At 50.9% G+C, this 23,035-nt stretch overlaps 1 protein-coding gene across 1 annotated transcript in view; it reads right to left on the bottom strand.

The window, feature by feature from the left end:
- Sym (symplekin scaffold protein) overlaps positions 1 to 23,035 on the bottom strand; it is a 106,830-nt gene that overhangs the window by 65,848 nt on the left and 17,947 nt on the right. Inside the window, exons 3-4 of the mRNA XM_045749978.2 lie at positions 15,590 to 15,823; positions 14,649 to 14,804 (exon numbers count right to left, since the gene is read on the bottom strand). Of these exons, the coding sequence (XP_045605934.1) occupies positions 14,649 to 14,804; positions 15,590 to 15,823 (390 nt within the window). The remainder of the gene's footprint in view (positions 1 to 14,648; positions 14,805 to 15,589; positions 15,824 to 23,035) is intronic.

The following is a 23,035-nucleotide window of genomic DNA, read 5'->3' as shown; positions in this document are numbered from 1 at the left end:
CTGAAAAATGCCCAAGAACACACGCAGAACACCCCTGCTGCAGAGGAGGCAGGAAGAAAGAGCAGAAGCACAAAAACCCCAGGAAAACAACCAGGGGTGGACAATCAGGCAGGGACAGAAAACTCCCACGCAATCCCCAGGCACAAAACAGCAGCAAAGTGCCACACCACAACCGGACACAGGAACAAGGACACGCCACCGTGAAACATGGTACCAATGCACACGTGCAGCAACAGGCACCACCGCAACATGCAACATGTAAATAGCAACTCCCTTCTGCAAAGGCAGAGAAACAGAGCAGGCAGACCCCAGACAGGGCCAACGGAGACACGACAAAACCCAGTAGGTCCAGAAACCTTCACCAGGCGACCGATGGCAGAGAAACCCCGCTCGATACCTGCTGGATGGGGTACTGGGAGCTCTTTTACACCCCAAGCCCGGCCCAAGGCCAGGCTAGACCGGCCAGAGGGTGGCCCACCAGGCAGCTGCTAGGAGCGGCCCGCCAGCCCACATACCCCCACAACCAGGATGGGCCGGAACTGCTATACGAAAACAGGCTAGTGTGCCCTGGAAGTCCACGGACGAACCAGCAAGAAGGCTTATGCTTGCAAGTAGGTCGTGTAACAAGCACAGACCTCTGATGGTAATACAGTGTTCCCCAATTGTGCCAATAGCACTACTGCACTCCACTGGTACTAACCCGCAAGTTCTACCAGATAGGCGGGACCCAAGAGCCAGAGCTCAAACCCTGCAAGCATAGCCAGGAGCCTTACCAGGTGAGTACAGAACCAACCCTACAACCCCCACACCTCACAACATTAAAAAAGGAGGGTCCCCTGAATGACTCCAGCATGGGTTGGATATGCACATGAGGGGGACAGGAAGGGTTGAAAAAGGGACAGTCACTGGTGTGCGAACGGTCTCAGTCGTACTGTAAAATATACCTAAATAGACAGGTATATAAACAACATCGCATCAAGCGCCCGACCAAAATACGCCAGACCGCAGAAACTCACCTGGCGAACAGTGGCACGAACTTGACACGACTCAACCGTGCCCAGAAGAACCTGGGAGCACCCCAGGTGAAGACGCCAGAGCCGGACCCTGCCGGACCCGCAGGAGAGCAGGGAGAGGTGAAGGAGGCGGGCCACACCCCTGACACAGGGAAAACCACGGTGTCCTCCCCACAACAGGGAACCAGGACACCCCCGGAGCGAAGGGGAACATACCGCAGCCAGGGAGAAGAACGAGAGGCGAAGCACCGTAGCAAAAAGGGCGCAAAACACCCGCACTGAAACACCGCCCAGACCAAAACAAACTCCACGGCGCATGCGCATGACACGCTGGCCGAACTGCGCACAACCCTCTCTGCGGGAAGGCGCCAACAGGACTACTGCACTAGAAAAGTAGCCAAAAGAGGAAGCAGGAACAATAAAACCGGCCAAAGAAGCAAAGAGCTCAAAAAGGAACCCAACCGGGCGACAAGTAGCCCAACAGGGCGACAAGTAGCCCAACAGGGCGACAAGTAGCCCAACCGGCTCACAAGCAGCCCAACCGGGCCACAAGTAGCCCAAAACGGCGACAAGGACGAGGAGCCGACAGACGTTCCAATAATGCGGGAAGGAGCGAAAATATTTCCCGAACCCTCGAGAACACACAGTCTTACCTGGGACGCGGTCGGGTCAAGATACCTGCTCCGCACCTTCCCCCCCCCCTCCCCCCATGCTGGGTACTGAGATGGAGACTCAGTCACCAGAAGACATGGCTACTTCTCACGGCGTTATTAACATGGACCCTGAAAGCAGCCAGTCAGACGAGGAGGGCGAGTATCTAGAAGTTCTGACAAGGAATAAGAAGAAACGAAGAAGACAGGAGGCAAGGCGTAGTGTGGACAGTAATACACTTAACGGAAACGATAAAAGAATGAAGAACGACGCCGAGACTGATGCAGACAAACGGACGGAACGATGTCAGGAAGGTGAGGATCAGCGGAGATGGAGGCTTCTCTTCCCTGCCTCATGCACGTTGGCCTATCATCAGAAGCTGCTGTGGACCGTCAAACTCGGAAGAGAACACCGCAAGTTCGAGCCCCTGCTGAAGGAAGGTGTAAACAGACCTTACTTAACGGTAGGTTCTAGGGAGGCAGTGACGTTTCTTAGCCAGCAAGGATATGATGGAATTCTTATGGAAATACCGGAGGGGAACGAGAAGCTGACGAAGGTAATTATCTATAAATACCCTCAGATTCTGGACCCCGAGTTTATACTCGACGACCAACGATTTGTGTGGGCCAAGCGTCACCTTATTAAAGGTGAAGCTAGGAGTCAGGTGGTGGCTCTAGTGAGAGGTGACGTACCCGAAAAAGTGTTCATCACCGGGGCTGGCTACAGGCATGTAGCAAAGTATGTGGAAGAGCCCATAATATGCCTGAAATGCTGCAGATGGGGGCATAAATCCTGGAGCTGTCAAAATGATCCACGATGTCGTTTCTGCGGAAAGTCTCACCTCTCTACTGTGTGTAGAAACAGACTGAATCTGGGTGAGAAAATAGTTCCCAGATGCTGCAACTGTGGAGGTGTTCACAATGCGAGCTCGGCTGTGTGTAGCAAGAGGCCGAGTATGGCTGTTCTCCGGCCGGTGAATGTTACAGAGCAAGCAAGAGCTCTTACCCAGACACCGGGAGCACAGCAAAACAGTCTGCCCCAAACAGTGCCAGTGAACCGGACGAATGCGTGGGTAAAGGAGTCACCTTTACTTAGGCAGGCTCCAGCAACAAGCAGCCACGCCACCACGCAGGACTCCGGCAGTGACAGTGTAACGGTGAGTGAAGTGGCTACTGTGGCTCAGAGAGAGGGTCATAATAATATGGTCAAGGAAGTGTGGGCTGAACTTAAAAAAGTTGGTGAGTTCCTCCAAAATCTGGGGCAGAGAATCGAGTCCATCGAGGCTAAATTAAACGTTCAGGAGGTCAAGGAAAATCACAAAACGGTGAAGGATAATCAGGATATAGTGGTTGAGGACAAAAATGAAATATTGAGTGATGAAATGAAGGAAAGTGAAGTGTGTGTGAATGATGGTAGTCGTAGTGAAAGGAAGAACCCTATAATTACACATAAAATGAAGGAATCATTTGGGCCAATAATGGACATCTCAGGGCTGAAAAAATCTCTTGAGAATCGCAATGTCGCTTTTACTGGTGAACTTGGGAGGAGGTGGGAGATGTTATACAAGGTATGGCTATCATTTAGTGAACTTATTGAGGATGACTTAGGCAATGAATTGATTAATAATGGATCACCCTAGACTGAAAGTGTTGTCATGGAATGTTAATGGTTTGAGAAACAGGGTTACAGATGTTCATTGTTATGTGATGGGAAATGATATTGATGTTGTAGCTCTCCAGGAGACAGGGGATAGGAATGAAGGATTATTGAAATTAAATGGCTATAAAGGGTTTCACCTCTTCGCTGCAAATAACATCAGAGGCACGTCGATTTATGTTAAGAACTCCATACCAGCAGAGTTAGTTGAACCGCCATCAAAAACGCAAGGTATAGAGAGTGTCTGTGTTAAATTATCATTAAGGGAAGGGGAATTTATTGTAGTTAATTTGTATGTATCCAGGAACTGCTTCGACGCTAACTATTTACCTGACTGCATTTATACTAATCCTTCACTGGTCATTGGGGACCTTAATGCTCGGCACACAAGCCTTGGGACAGTGGGTAGTATTAATGCTAATGGGGTCAAGTGGTTACAGTTTCTACAAGATCATCCAGATACCTGTCTATTGGGAAACAATGAACCAACTCACATCAGGGGAGGACGGCTTGACTATGCCTGCGTTTTAAACTCTCAGGGGATTATGGGGGAGGCTCGGGTTGTTCGGGAACTACTTAGTGACCACTTTGCCTTGAACGTTGAATTACCACTGGGGAAAAAACAAGTCCACTTTCAAAGGAAAAGGCTAAATATTAAGAAAGATATGAACAATTATTTTATTCAAAATATGGGAGATTGGTATCAACATTACACGCCGCTCTGCGTTGATAGTTTTTACGAGGACATGGTCGAGAACATAGAGAAATTAGTACAGAGGGAAAATAACGGGGGCAGGGGAAGCAAGACGCACGGACCTAAGAAATTTAAATATTCCAATGATCAGCAAGTCAAGGGATGGGAGAGAATGCTACGGGGTGCGCATAAAGCATGGTTAAAAAATGGAATGAGGGATGAAGAGAAAAATACAATGTTGGAAGTGGCTAGGGAATGCAGTCAGGTGAGGAAGGAGGCGCGGGACAGATACTGGCAAGACTTTGCTCAGGCCATTGGTAATACTAAGAACCTTAAAGACATATGGAGAGCAGTAAATAAAGTCAGGGGTTGTAAGACTAAATTCATTGCTCACTCAGATCCAGGGAAAGTTGCTAATGAGTTAGTAGATAAATGGGCAAGTGCTGCTGGTATGGAGTCCTTACCTGCAGACACGAGAGTCACCATTGAGTCATGGGAAAATATTAGAAATGGAGTAACTTTATGTGCCTTAAATACAAGATCTATAGCATGCACTGAGATAACCCACGATGAGCTACTGGATGCTATAAAAAGTGGCAGCTCCACTGCTCCAGGAAAAGATGGAGTAACGTATGACATACTTAATTATTTAGCCGGTATGAAACCTAATCCCTTACTTGATTTGTTTAATATGAGTTATAGAGAGGGAAAGTTACCAAGAAAATGGAAAGAGGCTGTCATCATTCCTATCCCTAAGTCAAACGGAGGCTACAAACCTGTCTCCTTAATATCCTGCTTTTGTAAAATGATGGAAAGGATTTTGTTAAATAGGCTACTCTACCTTGTAGGTGATAACATGTCCAATAATCTCTTTGGTTTTATCAAAGGCAAAAGTACTGCGGATTGTCTCTTAAAGTGTTTGTCTAATGTGGATGACAATTGTAGAGTTTTTGTTGATCTACAAGGAGCGTTTGATAAAGCCAATGGGGAAGTAATCTTATACGAATTAGCCAATCTGGGAATAACAGGGAGATTGCTACACTGGATAAGGGATTACCTGCAAGGCAGAAAAGGTCAGGTGTATTACCAGGGATACATGTCTGAGGAACGGAGGTTTCAGTTAGGTACCCCACAAGGGGGAGTATTAAGTCCCACCTTATTCAATGTATTAATGAACAGATTAGCATCAGAGATGTATCCTCCAGGGGTCACGACGATCATATATGCTGATGACATTCTTATACAAGGCACTTCTGGGAACAAAATTCAAGATGCTCTTAACATACTTGGTACAACCTGTCACAAGTTAGGCTTAGTTATAAATGCAGATAAAACCAAATACGAGTATAGGAAACGAAGAAATATAACACTTACTCTAAATGGTGTGGAACTGAGCCGTGTACAGAAGTACAAGTATCTGGGCATGTATGTTGGATACACATGTGAGAGTAAAAATGCTGAAATAAATCATATCAGCACCTTATGTAAAGCCCGTCTGCATCCTCTAAAAGCACTGGCTTTTTCTGGTAAAGGTGTTGGGGTACCTATCTTGCGGATGTTATACATAAGCACTGTTCGATCCCTGATAGACTACGCAGCACCCGTATTGTCTTACACAGGCCAAGGCAGAATTCAAAAAATAGAGCTGATACAGAACGAGGCTATGAGGATTATTCTTGGATGTCAAAGAAATGCAATGATTGAAATAATGAGAATGGAATTAAATTTACAGAGTGTGTGTGATAGAGTCCGTGACATTAACACTAGAGTATCTATTCGTTTCATGCGGAGAAAAGGAGGGGATAAGCTGTTTGAGAGCGTTCAGACCTGCTTGAGTGACGTACACACTTCCAGGAAACTGAGGGAGACACGCTATACGAGAGGATTAGCTCATGACCTCAGGGAATACGACGTGCTTGACTGCTGTAAACCCTCTCGAAAGTGTAATATGTCTGCTCCCTGGAAAGTACAGAAAATAGACGTCGAAATTGTACCCCTCAAGGTGAAAAAGATTCATCATGAACCGGGACAATTACGGTGTTTGTATGGAAGCATGATATCTCGGTTACCAAGAGGCAACAGTTTACATGTACAGTGTGTCCTCACTTGAACGAACTATATGGGGCGAAGCCGATTCGTTCCAGTGCGGAATTCGTTCCATCCGTCCGGCCCCAACAACCTTCTTATTTTTTTTTTTTTAACATATGCCAGGACACATTAGTTTGTTTCTTTGTTGTGTGGTGCTTCATTATAATATCTTTCATGTTCTTTTGGTGTCAATAATAATCTGAGATGCGAGAATCACCATCCCCCACCCCACTCACACCATCCTCGACACCACCCACACCATCCCCCACACCACCCACACCATCCTCCACACCACCCACACCATCCCCCACACCACCCACACCATCCCCCACACCACCCACACCATCCCCCACACCACCCACACCATCCCCCACACCACCCACACCATCCCCCACACCACCCACACCATCCCCCACACCATCCTCCACACCACCCACACGATCCCCCACACCACCCACACCATCCCCCACACCACCCACACCATCCCCCACACCACCCACACCATCCTCCACACCACCCACACCATCCTCCACACCACCCACACCATCCCCCACACCACCCACACCATCCTCCACACCACCCACACCATCCTCCACACCACCCACACCATCCACACCATCCCCCACACCACCCACACCATCCCCCACACCACCCACACCATCCCCCACACCACCCACACCATCCCCCACACCATCCTCTACACCACCCACACCATCCACCACACCACCCACACCATCCCCCACACCATCCCCCACACCACCACCCACACCATCCCCCACACACCCCACACCACCACCCACACCATCCCCCACACCATCCACACCTTCCCCCACACCACCCACACCATCCCCCACACCCTCACACCATCCCCAACACCACTAACACCATTCGCCCCCACCACCCACACTCCCCACACCACCACCCACACACCCCACACCACCACCCACACACCCCACACCACCACCCACACACCCCACACCACCACCCACATCATCCCCCACACACCCCACACCACCCACATCATCCCCCCACACCCAACCACACCACCCACATCATCCCCCCACACCCAACCACACCACCCACACCAACCCACCCACACCCAAACCACACCACCCAAACCATACCACACCACCCACACCGTGTATTGAAGCAGCAGGCTTGGAAGCGTCTCAACTCGCCCGACAAAAAAAAAATGATGGGTTGACAGGTCTCCTCTCACACCTCCAGGACCCCCCCCCCCCCCCCACCCCCCAGGTACCCGGCCATACACACCACAATGCCAAGTCAGCTATTGTTTTCTTCAGGAAACAATAAAACGTGTTAATGATTAATAATGTATAGTAATACACGAAAATTAACATATTTTGGCATAAATATTTTACAGCTAAGATTGAGATTTATAATAGAGTATGAATGAGAGGTTTGGCAGCCATGCGTGGTCACCACCCTTCTCTCTCCACTTCCACCTCCCCTGACAACACCTTCCACCACTGACCCCACCTGCCTCTTTCCACCACCTGCCTCCCCTGACCCCACCTGCCTCCCTTGACCCCACCTGCCTCCCCAGACACCACCTGCCTCCCCTGACCCCACCTGCCTCCCCTGACCCCGCCTGCCTCCCCTGACCCAACCTGCCTCCCCTGACCCAACCTGCCTCCCCTGACCCCGCCTGCCTCCCCTGACCCAACCTGCCTCCCCTGACCCCACCTGCCTCCCCTGACCCCACCTGCCTCCCCTGACCCCACCTGCCTCCCCTGACCCAACCTGCCTCCCCTGACCCCACCTGCCTCCCCTGACCCCGCCTGCCTCCCCTGACCCCACCTGCCTCTTTCCACCACCTGCCTCCCCTGACCCCACCTGCCTCCCCTGACCCCACCTGCCTCTTTCCACCACCTGCCTCCCCTGACACCGCCTGCCTCCCCTGACCCCACCTGCCTCCCCTGACCCCACCTGCCTCCCCTGACCCCACCTGCCTCCCCTGACCCCGCCTGCCTCCCCTGACCCAACCTGCCTCCCCTGACCCCACCTGCCTCCCCTGACCCCACCTGCCTCCCCTGACCCCACCTGCCTCCCCTGACCCCACCTGCCTCCCCTGACACCGCCTGCCTCCCCTGACACCGCCTGCCTCCCCTGACCCCACCTGCCTCCCCTGACACCGCCTGCCTCCCCTGACCCCACCTGCCTCCCCTGACACCACCTGCCTCTTTCCACCACCTGCCTCCCCTGACCCCACCTGCCTCCCCTGACCCCACCTGCCTCTTTCCACCACCTGCCTCCCCTGACACCGCCTGCCTCCCCTGACCCCACCTGCCTCCCTTGACCCCACCTGCCTCCCCTGACCCAACCTGCCTCCCATGACACCGCCTGCCTCCTCTGACACCACCTGCCTCCCCTGACCCCACCTGCCTCCCCTGACCCCACCTGCCTCCCATGACACCGCCTGCCTCCTCTGACACCACCTGCCTCCCCTGACCCCGCCTGCCTCCCCTGACCCCACCTGCCTCCCATGACACCGCCTGCCTCCTCTGACACCACCTGCCTCCCCTGACCCCACCTGCCTCCCCTGACCCCGCCTGCCTCCCCTGACCCCGCCTGCCTCCCCTGACCCCACCTGCCTCCCCCTGACCCAACCTGCCTCCCCTGACCCCACCTGCCTCCCCTGACCCCGCCTGCCTCCCCTGACCCCACCTGCCTCCCCTGACCCCACCTGCCTCCCCTGACCCCACCTGCCTCCCCTGACCCCACCTGCCTCTTTCCACCACCTGCCTCCCCTGACCCCACCTGCCTCCCCTGACCCAACCTGCCTCCCCTGACCCCACCTGCCTCCCCTGACCCCACCTGCCTCCCCTGACCCCACCTGCCTCTTTCCACCACCTGCCTCCCCTGACCCCACCTGCCTCCCCTGACCCAACCTGCCTCCCCTGACCCCACCTGCCTCCCCTGACCCCACCTGCCTCCCCTGACCCCACCTGCCTCCCCTGACCCCACCTGCCTCCCCTGACCCCACCTGCCTCCCCTGACACCGCCTGCCTCCCCTGACACCGCCTGCCTCCCCTGACACCGCCTGCCTCCCCTGACCCCACCTGCCTCCCCTGACCCCACCTGCCTCCCCTGACACCGCCTGCCTCCCCTGACACCGCCTGCCTCCCCTGACACCGCCTGCCTCCCCTGACACCGCCTGCCTCCCCTGACACCGCCTGCCTCCCCTGACACCGCCTGCCTCCCCTGACACCGCCTGCCTCCCCTGACACCGCCTGCCTCCCCTGACACCGCCTGCCTCCCCTGACACCGCCTGCCTCCCCTGACACCGCCTGCCTCCCCTGACACCGCCTGCCTCCCCTGACACCGCCTGCCTCCCCTGACACCGCCTGCCTCCCCTGACACCGCCTGCCTCCCCTGACACCACCACAAATGATGCCAGCCACCTCACCAAGGCCTAACGTTCACACGACCTGTGCTTGTTTTATTGGTCTACTCAAAATTTATTCTAAATAGGTATTAGTAGAGTACGTAGGCTGTTAGAGGAGGGAGGGAGGGATCCAGGAAACACCCCCCCCTCCCACCCCCCCACCCCCCCAATGGCTCAGGGAGCGACCGGCCGGCCACACAATGCCAGCTGTTATCTACACCCCAATTGTATTAAAAATTCTGTGAAAAGGAAATGTGTTCAAACTGTTTAAAATATGTACTGTATATATTACAATTTTCACCATTATTATTGCTCCAATATGACATTTTTCTAATAAAAAGGCTATTTTCAGTGTAGATAATGCGATAATTATCATTAAATTGACTCTTGGCATCTGACGACGAGAGGAGAGTGAGTGGTCTCTGTGGTCAGGTGGAGGAAGGAGGGTGGGGGCGAGGGAGCACGTGTAGCCTCCTGACAACAACTCTCTCACCAATGCCCCCCTGACACCATTTTATCACCATTTCTCCCTAGAAACAATGGGTAGGGATAATAACACACTACATAACTGTTTACACTCTGGCGAATCATAGTTGATGACAGCCAGCTCTGACGCTCGGCCTCGGTGACCGCTTGGACGAACATTCCTCACTTAATCGAACATTTGTATGTTCCACTGAACATTTGGTACCGAATTCAATTTGTTCGGCTCTTCCGGGAATTCGATAGAGCGGGGTTCGTTAGTCTGAGGAAGCACTGTATATTGCGACGGGTCGGTGGCGGAGGATGGCAGGGCGGGGTGTGGTGTCCTAATAAGGGATTATACGGAGTTTGGGACTGTGGACAGGATAATTGAACTCCGGCTTAGTAATTATATATCATCCACACAAGCTGAACTGCAGGCCATTCTGGCGTGTTTGGAGGAAGTACGTCATGACGACAAAAATGTTTTTGTATTTGTCGATAGCCGAGGAGCACTGGAGTCCTTAAACAGTCGAAACCCAGTCTTCATGTCTATAGTGGAGGACTGTAAGAGAAGAATAACTGAGATACAGCTGAAAGGTTATAGTGTGAAATTCATGTGGATTCCATCTCATGTTGGAATAGTGCTCAACGAGGTGGCGGATGACTTGGCCAAACGTGCCACATCAAAACCACAAGTTGACATTGAATGTGAATTCACAATGAGACAAATAAGAAGCAAAATCAGAAATATTCAGGCACAGGCGGGAGTGGAGAGGAGAGAGATAATGTATGAGAGTAGTCAAACCATGCAACACTACATGTATGTGAGTCAAAACACCCATTTCACTTATGGTAAAAGGAGAAATGCTTGGAGTGACTCTGTGTACATGCGGCTCAGGCTTGGGTACAAATATTACTGGGAATATGGGATAGATGTTCATGGTAATGACACGAAGTGTAAACTATGTGGTATGTTAAGGTCTCACCCTTGCCCATTATATTCTTGATTGTCCGTTGATTAGTGTATATAGAAACACTGAGATAAGGACTGTTCCTGAACAAATAGCCTGGATGTGTCACAACGGAAAGGTTGATGATATTCTTGAGAGATATAAGAATTTTGCACCAAGATTGTAATATTTTGTTGAATTATCTGCAGATGTCTTGCAAATTGTCTATACAGTATACCTAGGTCATAAAAGTATTTGTGTGTACGTCTGATACCATACTACTTGTGAAGGAGGAAATGTATATTTTTACCTCTCAAAATGTTTGGTAATGTGTTTATTTGTGATGTGTGTCTATGTATATATTAACACGTTGTACTGAATGGGGTGAGAATAGCTTGAGCTACCTCATCCCTTTGTGTGTATTTTACCTCAATAAACGTATTTCAATTTCAATTTCAATTTCGAGAACACAGAAGCCAACACTAGTCCCGAAGGCACACAAAGGCGCAGGCGCACCCGAGATCGGAAGTCACGTAGAACCCCATCGAACGGGGAAACATGACGAAAACACAGTCCCAAAAAAGGGTGGGAGGAAACATCCACCCACAGGACGGAACCAACCGACTCAAAGGCCAAGGAACCGAGCCCGGGGAGGGGCCGACGCCCAACAGCACGTACGGCGAGTGGCGAGGAAAGACCCCACTCCGCGTAACCACAAGCCCCGCCTAGAGGGGGATAAAACCCCCCACGGGGTCCAATGGGGCCAAGGCCCCCCAAGTCAGCCCCCCCCAGCCCTGGGAACCTACATGACAGGCCCCGGGGCCAAGCCATTCTCCCAAAGCCCCGGCCGTACCAGAAAACCGGGGCAGCCGTGAAAACACTAAGGAAGGGAGCCCACTGGCAGACTCATACAACACGGCTGGAGGAACAGGCTCTAATGCCCCCGTCACAACCCTGGAAGGGGAATTCCCCGAGACTGCCCGAGTCTCAACACCATCAAAAACCCCACCCCGAACCTACAGACGGTAAGGAACCGGATGCAGGCAGGAAGGGTGATCCAGGGAAAAGACAAGAGGGCGTGGATGGAACCGAAGCAACCAACACCCCCAAGTCCCCAAACGAACTACAACGGGGCAGCCCCGGGGCTCCCGGGGAGGAAACCACGAGAACGTTGCCACCACCAAGGTTCAAGTGCAACGCCCCTGCTGCCCGCACCCGCTTTGTCAGCACAACTGGGTAACCGAGCCACAACGAGCAACCAAACTCGCAGGACTCCGGGTCGAAGGTGTCACCGACCCCACAGGCAGCAGACAGAGGCAAAACAGAGAGTCACCCAGAGACAAAGGGTGAGAGCAACCCTCAAACTCGCTAGAAGCGAGGGGGGGGGGACTCTGGGGTCACATCCATCGGACCCACGCGCCCCCAGGGGTTTCCCAGGGTCCCGAGCGTTTACTATAAGAGGACTCGCGCTCAGGTAATCCCAGGCAGGGTACTGCTAACCGGCACCCAAAGCTACCAAACAACTTTCTAAGAGCTGAACCCCCGGGACGTGTACACTCACGGTGACCTAGCAGGGGGTACCACCAGAAAATACTCAGAACACAAGGGACACAAGGGGCAAGAACGAAGGCAGACCCTCCCCACCAGGTAGATAAACAAAAAGAAAAAGAAAACCCCGCAAGAGGACAGCGTACCCAAGCGGAACAGAGCCGGCCGCTATGATTGGTAAAGACAAGCTGCACAGTACCCTGCGCCCCACCAGTGCAACACTGCCCCTTATTCTAAGGCGAACAAGGGAGACAGAACACCCGAGCACACAAAGAGCGGCCAAAAACCAAGCAGTAAACAGCCAAGCAGGGGCAGGACCCAAGGAACTTGTGGAAGGTGGCCCCAAGCCCCAAGGGCAGTACTTACAGGGCACCTAGGGAAGGGAACCCTAGGCGCATGCAGCCCGAGTACTGGAGAATCACTCCCGGCTCACGCACCACCTAGAAAACAGACACCACACTCTAGGTACAGTGCTGAAACAACCACTGGAGCCGGAGCACATAACCGGTGCCTATAGCATCAGCCGAAGAACTGATGGGTGGATAGCCGGCGTGGGAGGTCTGGGGCTCCCCCTTCCCCCTCCCGGGGAGGTAGGAGCTGCGCAGACAGCGGCGCGGCGACGTATGATGTCATACTAGTTTCCTTGTTTTCTGTTGAAGAGTTCTATCCACTAGTTCGGCTTTAGGTAGCAATTTTCACCAGAATAGAGGTTTGTTTTGGAATGCTTACCTTTCTGGATGCTTGACCCGGTCGATGGCAGACATAGAATGCTTCCTACCACACGGGGGTTTCTATAGGCCATTGCTCCCCTTGCCTCTCTGAGGGGGCCAGGTTCTGGCCGTGGTCCCCGGTAGGCCCTAGAACTCCATACACATGACTGATGCCAAAGTCTGACATTAGCATATCAGCCGGTAAAGCTCCAGCCGACGGGGCTCCCCCCAGAAAAAAAAAACAGCGTGGAATGTAATGAAACACCATTTTCTGGGCGAGCCCCAGAGGCTCCTTGAAGCTATCCAAACTGATTGTGCTATATTAGTTTGGGGTCATCAGTCACGGAAGTCCTTATGCCTAGTGGGTACCATGAGCCAGAACCTGGTTCCCTCAGAGAGGCACAGGAAGCAATTTAAAAGGTGGCCCCAAGCCCCAAGGGCAGTACTTACAGGGCACCTAGGGAAGGAAACCCTAGGCGCATGCAGCCCAAGTACCGTAGGGTATCACTCCTGGCCCACACACCACCAGAAGGGACAGCTCACACCACAAGGCACAAAACTGTAACAAAACACTGGAGCCAGAGACACGACCGCACCAGACTCCCATCAGCCAAAAACTGGAGGGTGGGTCGTCAGCAGTTAGGTCTGGGGCTGCCCCTTCCCCCTCCCGAGGAGGGGGGGGTTTGTGCAGACAGCGGCGCGGCAACGTAATGCCATCATGCTTGTTGCTAGTTTTCGTTTGGGGAGTTCTGTCCACTTGTTCGGTCTTTGGTCGCAATAGTTTTACCAGAATAGTTTGTTTTGGGGTGCCTACCTTTCTGGGTGCCTATCCCGGTCGATGGCAGACATAGAATGCTCCCAATAACAAAGAGGGGGTCTCTATAGGCCATTGCTCCTTATGCCTCTCTAGAGGGGGCCAGGTTCTGGCTCGTGGTCCCCGGTAGGCAAGAACTCCATGCATTGACTGATGCCAGAAAGTTATACATATTCATTCAGCCTGGATAGCTCCGGGGAGCCGACGGGGCTCCCCCCAGAAAAAATGAAAGCACAACACACGTGGTTGGGCCACTACCCTGTACCACCCCTCCCCAACCTTATATCCTAATCCCTGCTCAAGTGTTCCTGCATCCTTACCCCATGCTTCCTGCCCCTGCTAATCAGCTCTAAAGTCATCAGATTCATTGATTCTCTCTCGCATGCGGTCTAGGGAATGCAAACCTAGAATTTTAAGCGGCCCCAATAACTTAGATGGGTGAAGCTATCCAGGTAGCTAGCACCAAGGAGCCACCATTAGGAACCCTCCTAGAACTAATATAAATATGAAATTTCTCAAAGTTCAGAATTAATGAAAAATCTTTCAGGAATCTGGAGAAATAAATTCCAAATATTTGAGGACAAAGTATATTATTCGAAGTATATCATTCAAAGTATATTAAAACAGTATAAAATTTAAAAATCTTTTACCGTGCTTCCTCCTCCAGTTTCCTGGGTCGTGCAACTTTGAGAGTGAGAGGAACCTGATCCAAATTGAATTCTCCATCACGCGTTATTGAATCAGATTCTGTGTACGTCTGTAGAAGTACCAGTGCCTCAAGAAACTTAATAGCCTGTGTCCTCACCCTGCAACAAAAAAGTACAGCTTAATATTACTATAAACGAGTTTGCATTACATTATAAATTTTCATGGCATAATGAAGGCAGTACAGAAGTGACTTCTGTCCCCCCTCCCCCTACAATGACTACTTAATGATTAGTCGTTGAGAAGCAAGTCTCATCCTAACCACATACTCAGACCTTGGCAACGCACTCAGGAGAGTACGAAAGACTTGTTGTAAATCTTTACATAAATTCATAAATACACAGTGTGGGTTTTTATCCTACAGTAGATACTAATAAGCCTCTAAAATTGTTAATACCATGTACATGTGTAGCATGTTTTCCTCTGTTTGAGAATTGGGACTCTACCAGATCTAAATTTCCATATCTGTGTTAGAGTTTGCGAGTGCTTTAAGTACGCATCAGACATCACTGATAATGTAAAGCTCATTTCATTTGTCTGTTCTACTCATGGTAATTCAGGTCTCCTACATGCCTATCACAACAAAAGATACACAATACAGAAATAATAATCTCCCCATACAGCTAAAATTTTGAATGTAAACATGAATGAGAATAAAAAGGATCAGAAGAAAGAGAAGTGTATACTGTACTGGCATAGAGTAGTAAAGTTTTCACTTTGATTTGCAGTCAACAAATGAACTTAAATTCCATATTCAAAAAATAGCATGATTTAAATTAACTTCTGATTATAAACTTTCAACAAACTATTATGATATTGAAATTTGCCTCAAGTTGACCAAAAATTCTCAGATTGTAAGAAATAAACAAATTTAAAACACACTTACCCATCATTATCATGATCAATCATGGTGATAATTGTAGTTTTAATTAGTGTGATAATTTGCCAAACTTGCTCCATCTCAGACGATGTAGAGCGTGCTGAAGAGAGCCAGGCCAGGGTGGCTCGGTGAAGCTGGGCAACTGCCTGGATGACACGTTTCACAACAGCAACTGCCTCGTCACTGAGCAGCAGCTGGATATTGGGAACCAATCGTGGCAGCATAGCCACATCTTTCTTGCTGAAACCATTCAAAGGGAGGATTCAACTAAATTAATGTGGGAAATAACTTTCATATTAAATTCATGTATTGATTTGTTTTAATATTCAATATTAATATACTTACATACATCATGGGCACGAGGAAAGACCACAAGGAAAGACCAGGCTAGACTTAATGATATTGCGGACAACCTGAGAAAGATGAGCCCTGGAACAAGGAACCAGGGGAAAATCAAATCAACCCATAGACCATCCACCGACACAGAACCGGTGATCCGCAGGTAGCGACGTAAAGCAGCTACCGGACACAGAACATGATGCACCCCCAGCCTAACCAACCAAGCATCCACCACCATAGGACCCTACCAGAAACCCACAGTCTCTTTCTTCGCCAGAAAAGAAGGGGATGGCTGCAAACGAACAAATCTACCACCAGGACCAAAGAAACAAAACTCCCAGCGCCAGAGAAGAGCATGAAGCTCCCCAACCCGACTACAAACAAAACGTTGTTTTTTTGTTGATACAGTAGTTGTGTTTTTACTGGTAGTCATGTTTTTGTTGGCCTTGGCCAACAAATACACAACCTTCCAAAAACAATCATGAACCAAAGGGGCAACCACAAACCGAGGAGACGAAAGAAAACAAGAACCCGGTTCAAAGACCAAGCAAGCTCAGGCAGTGCATGAGCAGGCTGAAGGTGAAAAAATGCATGAGAAAACTTGCGAAACAAGGCAGAAGTGACATCCACCCCAAATGCAAGCTACAGCGGCTCCGCCAACAGCGCACGATAAGAAGTGACAGTATTTAGTATGAGATGCCAAACCAGAAAAAGACAAGAAAAAAAGGACAAGACAACTTGGAATGAAACAGATAAAAACCGACTAAAAGAAAGAAAATGACAACGACCTCCAAGAAACTTCATACTGAGACGAAGACCGCAGGTGGGATACCATCAAAGAAGCCACCTGATCACCATACAAATGGCGATACACATGAACCAGAAATGCCAGATGCATATTGCAGAGCAGTAAGGCGAATCAGCAAGGTACCTCACCAGCCCGACCTGCCGAAGAAGGTGGAGCCACTGAAAAATTCCATGGTTCGAACACCGAGCATGCAGCACCTGAACCCAAGGCTGGGCCACCCACCATGGGGGCCAGGAGAAGAGCTCTCACCCGAAAAGATTCCAGCTGAGCCAGAACCCGAAGCAACAATTGGACTGGGGGAAAGAGGTACGGGAACCCCCACCGCTACCAGTCCTGCCAAAAAGCATCCACCACAAAAGCCTCGCAGTTGGGGAATGACGCTACATACAAGGGGAGATGCCTAGACCACGCTGACGTGAAGAGGTCCATCTCTGGGCACCTGTACATCTGACAAAGCCAAAGGAAGGAAGCGGTGTTGATCGTATACTCCGTGGAAAGAGGAATGAAGTGAGACAGGCCATCTGCCAGGATGTTAAACATTCCTTGAATGTGAACTGCATGGAGAGCTAAACCACGAGAACTCAGCAGAAGAGCCACTCGGAGTGACTAGCCCCAAAGAGCCATGGACCAAAGAGACCCTCCCAAGTTGAGACAATGAACCACAGGAAAGCAGTTTGAATGGAGCAGGATCACAGAGCTCCAAGGAAGCCAAATCCGCAGCAGTGCCTGTCACACAGCCACAAACTCTCACACATGCTGTCAGCTCTAAGGTCAGCTCCAATCCGCAATGCCCATGGCCGGACTGGTGAGCACTGGTCACAAAGCCCCAACCGAGAGACGAGACGTCCAAGAACACATTGAGCGAGGGAAGAGGAAGGCGCCATGGCACCAAACCCCAAAAACCCCTAAGAGGAAGCCCATGATGCAGCAACTGGTGCAAAGACACCGGGGAACGAACCCAGTGATTGTGACAGCAACAAAAGAGGCCACCCCAAAGATACCAGAACAGCCTCAGAAGTCAAACCCTGCCCAGTGGATAAACCAGCAAAACAAAGTTCAGGCTCCTGCACAGCTGCTCAAGAAACCAGTGAGTGACCTGGGTCCCCCTCAAAAACAGCCTAAGGCTGAACAACCCAATCTCTTCTGCAACTGGAGCAAAGCCGCCTGTGGGAGAGAGGGGGACACAATCCGAGAATCCCACCCAAGGCCCACCCAGGTCTGAACCTAGGATAGAACCAACTGGGAATTCAGCCAGTTCACCAGGAACCTACAAGCGCCAGCCCTGGTCGCTCTCTTAATACAGTAATGAAGCTCTCACAGTCAGTACGGATGCCGACAATTTTTTCAAGATGGCGTTTGTTTACAGGTGAGGCACAGGATGTGAGCCCCATGAAGCTGCATGAGTTTTGAATCGCTACCTATACCTAAAAAACCATGTGGCACTCTGCGGACCCCCAATCAGGTGCCTTGAGACACTGCGCAGTGCAGTGATAAACTAATTTCTAATTCATTTTAAAATTACATATTGTTATGAACCTCGGTCACCTCATAACATACAGTACATCCTTTCCTGGTATGAGACTTATTCCTCGTTCATACTCTTAACTGATGCTGGAGGTGTAAGAGAGTTTACAGGGTAAACCAGAGTTTGTCTGGAGAAGAGGAGGCCTGGTTTGAGGCATTGTTTATCATAGAGCACTTCTCAACTTAAAAGAAAGATAGTGACAGCAGAAGACACTCTGGAGGAGGAAAGGGATGGATGATGTCACCATTAGCCAACAGGAGAGGGGCAGGGCCGTGACATGGCAAGAGCCGAAAGTCTTTGATTGGCAGAGATATTGCTTGACTAATGTATGTACTGTAGTGGGGAAGTATTAATATGGGGGAGACAGACATTAAGATGTCATTGCCAGAGAGGGGAGCAATGTGTGCAAGCTCAGTGGAGGCTTGAGAGCAGCTGAAAGAGGGTTTGAACAGGAGGAAGTGAGAGCTTGGTGGGGGGAGGGGGGGGTTTGCCAAACATCGCCAGCAGTGGTGTCCGGCAGGGAAATAGTGAAGACATTATTTGATTAATTTTTAATTTTCATCATTTCTGGAGGAGTATTATTTGATGTATAAACAACTGCATGAAGTGTACTAGCTGGGAAGAGAGATCGACAAATGATGACCCAGACGAGGTGCAACAATGCATACTTTGAGTGTCACCAGTGAATGAGAGCCACCCCATTAGTGGATAGATCTGCCTCTATTCATCATGATCATTTTTTGTGTTTGGTTGTTTGAACAACATTTGTGTTTGTGTGACTAATGCAGTGGATGGAGGTGCGAGATTAATTTTATTGTTGCAAACATTACTTGTGCTTATCAAACCTACATCTAGCCAGATTAAACAGGACTGTAGGGAGGACAGCCTAGTGTTCTGAGGTATAATTCATCACCATTAAATGCCAAGAATGGACAGTGTTTGTCAAGACATTGGCTATTTGCTATGGTGTGTATCTTCCACATTATTGTGCCCAGTACATATTATACTGCATTGTAAAATATAAAGATATTTTTTCATGAGTAAATTTGCTGATATGACTAACAGATTGTGGGGAATGCCATAGGAGAGAACATGGATGTTTCTTATAATGTGCCAGGTGAACATAACTGTACACAGATTTACATATATGTTTATATTGGTAAGTAATTGTAACAAACAAGTACATATTTTTATAAGAGCAGGAGCCTACCCCGATATTTGAGGAAATAAATGTGTATGTGTAGAGGTGAATTAAGATATTCGACATATGTTATGGAAATGAGGAGATGAGGCTGCAGTAGAGCATCGAAGGGTTGATTCAAGGACCTTACCTAATTTATCATTTTTGTGTATTTCTTTGGTTTATTAAATGTTAGTTTGTTTAAATGCTTTTCTTCTTGCCTCTGTGAAGTTCTGTAAAAGGCAATAACATTTTTCTGCCTACTAGTAATGAGAGGTTAAAATAAAATTAAATGAGGACTGATAATGAGATAAAGATTGAGAGAGGACACTCAAGGACATAGAGAGGAGACCACCTGTAGACTAGGCAGTGGAAGTGAATTCATGACAGCAGATATGTGCTGAGCTGGAGTTCCTACTCATGTGATGTTCAGAGTTCTAAGAAAGAGATACCATGTGTCCAGGTGATTTCCTACAGGGTATAAGAGAGGTTACAGTGGAGGTTGCAGCACTAGTGGTGCTTGCATATTTTTTTTGTAATTACTACCATCAATGTAGTAATATACAGTATATATATATATATGCCAGTCAGTTGGCTTGTATGTAGCATATGTGCACATGTTAGTTTTTATTCTAATATACAAACCTTCAGCTGCAACAGTTGAGGAATTCACAGAACAGCTAAGCAAAATAGAGAATAGCCTTGATAATCTGATAAATCCAATACCAGATATTATCTTCCTAGGAGACTTCAACCTGCCCAGTCTAAGAAGAAGAATAGCAAACAATAATAATATAACATTTTCTGCTTAACCAGCAGATAACCAAGCCAACTAGGACTGAAAATATTCTAGATCTGATCTTCACAAAAAAACCAGCGTTGAATGTAATGAAACGCCATTTTCTGGGTGAGTCCCGGAGGCTCCCCGGAGCTATCCCAGGCTGATATGCTAATGTCAGACTTTGGCATCAGTCATGTGTATGGAGTTCTTAGGCCTACCGGGGACCACGGCCAGAACCGGGCCCCCTCAGAGAGGCAAGGGGAGCAATGGCCTATAGAAGCCCCCGTGTAGTTGGAAGCATTCTATGTCTGCCATCGACCGGAACAGGCACCCAGAAAGGTAAGCGCCCCAAAACAAACCCCTATTCTGGTTAAAATTGCTACCAAAAACCGAACTAGTGGATAGAACTCCCCAACCGAAAACAAGCAAACTAGTGTGACGTCACACACTGCCGTGCCGCTGTCTGCGCAGCTCCCCCCTCCCCGGGAGGGGGAAGGGGGAGCCCCAGACCCCCCGCGCCGGCTACCCACACCTCAGTTCTTGAGGCTGGATGTCAAAAACGCGAAAAACCGCCGACCGGAGGGAGGGAGGGATGCCGGGGAGCCTCCGGGACTCACCCAGAAAATGGCGTTTCATTACAGTCAACGCTGGTTTTCTGGGGGGAGCCCCGTCGGCTCCCCGGAGCTAACTACCCACAGACAGAAAAAGAGGGACTTACCCGGGAGGCGGTCGTCGCTCACCCCTCAACTCGAAGCCGAGACAACTGGCTGCAACCGCCGACCCAAAGCAACACAGGCCCGACGAGGCCCAGGGACATTCACAAGGTAACGAGCAGCCAGGACCCTGTTCGACCGCCAAAATCCCCGCGCCTGAATATCAGACCAAGACATATTCCCAAAGACGGCAGCAAGAGCCGCGAACTTACGAACGTCATGGGCACGGGGATAGACCGCAGGCTGGCTGGACCTAATAACCCTGCGGACGACCTGAGAGACCCGAACCCGCGAACAGGGAAGAAGGGAAACCGGATCAACCCACAGCGCGTCCCCGGACACAGAAGCTGTGGCGCGCAAATAACGGCGAAGCGCCGCAACCGGACACAAAACATGATGCACCCCCGGCCTGACCAACCAAGCATCAACCACCCATGGACCCCTCCGGAACGCAGCAGTCTCATTCTTCGCCAGAAAAGAAGGAGACGGCTGCAAACGAACAAAACAATCACCACGACCAAAAGAGCAGAAACCCCTGCGCCGGAGGAGAGCATGAAGCTCCCCTACCCGAGCCCCAGAGGCCAAAGCCAACAAGAAAAGTGCCTTGGAAAAACAATCCTGGACCGAAGGGGCCACAACGAAACGAGGAGATGAAAGGAAAGCGAGCACTCTGTCCAAAGACCAGGACGGCTCAGGCGACGCATGAGCAGGCCGGAGGTGAAACAATGCACGAGACAGCTTGCGAAACGGCGCAGACGTAACATCGATACCGAAAGCAAGCTGAAGCGGCTCCGCCAGCGCCGCACAATACGAAGCGACAGTGTTAGGCATAAGATGACGGTCCTGAAACAACCACGAGAGGAAGGACAAGACCACCCGAACAGACAAGGAGCTAACACGACGAAGACGCAAAAAGAAACGGAAGGACCGCCAGGAAACTTCATACTGCCGCCGAGAAGAAGCCCTCAGGTGGGACACCAACAAGGAGGCCACCTGTTCACCATAGAGATGATGATAGACTCGAGTCAAAAAAACCATACGCGAAGACTCGAGGAGAAGATCGAACCAGCTACGTGACGTACCGGCCCGATCTGCTGAAAGAGGCGGAGCCGCGGGAAAACCCTCGGGTTCGGACACCGAGCAACCAGCGCCTGAAACCAAGGCTGGGCCGGCCACCAAGGGGCCAGAAGGACAACTCTCCCCCGGTAAGTCTCTAAGCGAGTCAGGACCTGGAGCAACAGCCGAACCGGGGGAAAGAGGTACAGGAACCCCCATCTCGACCAGTCTAGCCGAAAGGCATTGACCCCGACGGCCTCGCAATCGGGGAAGGGCGCCGCATAAACGGGAAGACGCCGCGACCACGCCGATGCGAAGAGGTCCACTTCGGGGCGCCCGAACGTCTGGCAAAGCCAACGGAAGGACTCGTCGTCGACCGTCCACTCCGTGGAGAGGGGAACGAAGCGAGACAGGGCATCGGCCAAGACGTTGGACACGCCCCGTACGTGAACCGCCAGGAGAGCCAAACCCTGAGAACTCAGCAGACGAGTCACCCGAAGCGACCAACCCCAAAGAGACAAGGACCGCATCGAACCCCCGCGGTTCAGGCAATGAACCACCGGAGAGCAGTCCGAATGGAGCCGAATCGTCGATCCGCGGGCCACCCGAATCCTCCCCAGAGCAAACCACACTGCCGCGAACTCCCGCACTGTGCTGTGAGCTCGACGGAAGGACGGATCCCAACGCCCCTGGCCGGCCTGGTGAGCACTGGTCACAAAACCCCAGCCGAGAGACCACGCATCCGTGTACACATCGAGCGAGGGCTCGGGTAGGCGCGAAGGCACTGAACCCCGAAAAACCCGAAGAGGAAGCCGGTGACGCAGCAACCGACGCAAGGCCCCCGGGGGTCGAACTCTGCGATCGCGAGAGAGGCGGAAGGGGGAACCCCGAAGGAACCAGAACAGCCGTCGAAGCGAAACCCGACCCGGCGGGTAGACCACCATCGCGAAGTTCAGGCTCCCGCACAGCCCCTCGAGCAACCGCCGGGTGACCCGAGGGCCCTCCAGAAACAGACGAAGGCGGGACCGCAGCCGCAGGAGAGACTCCGGA

The sequence above is a fragment of the Procambarus clarkii genome, chromosome 47 (assembly GCF_040958095.1).
Source record: "Procambarus clarkii isolate CNS0578487 chromosome 47, FALCON_Pclarkii_2.0, whole genome shotgun sequence".
Classification (NCBI taxonomy): Eukaryota; Metazoa; Arthropoda; class Malacostraca; order Decapoda; family Cambaridae; genus Procambarus; species Procambarus clarkii.
The sequence above is the reverse complement of the archived record's forward strand: the minus strand, read 5'-3'. Positions and strand labels throughout refer to the sequence as shown.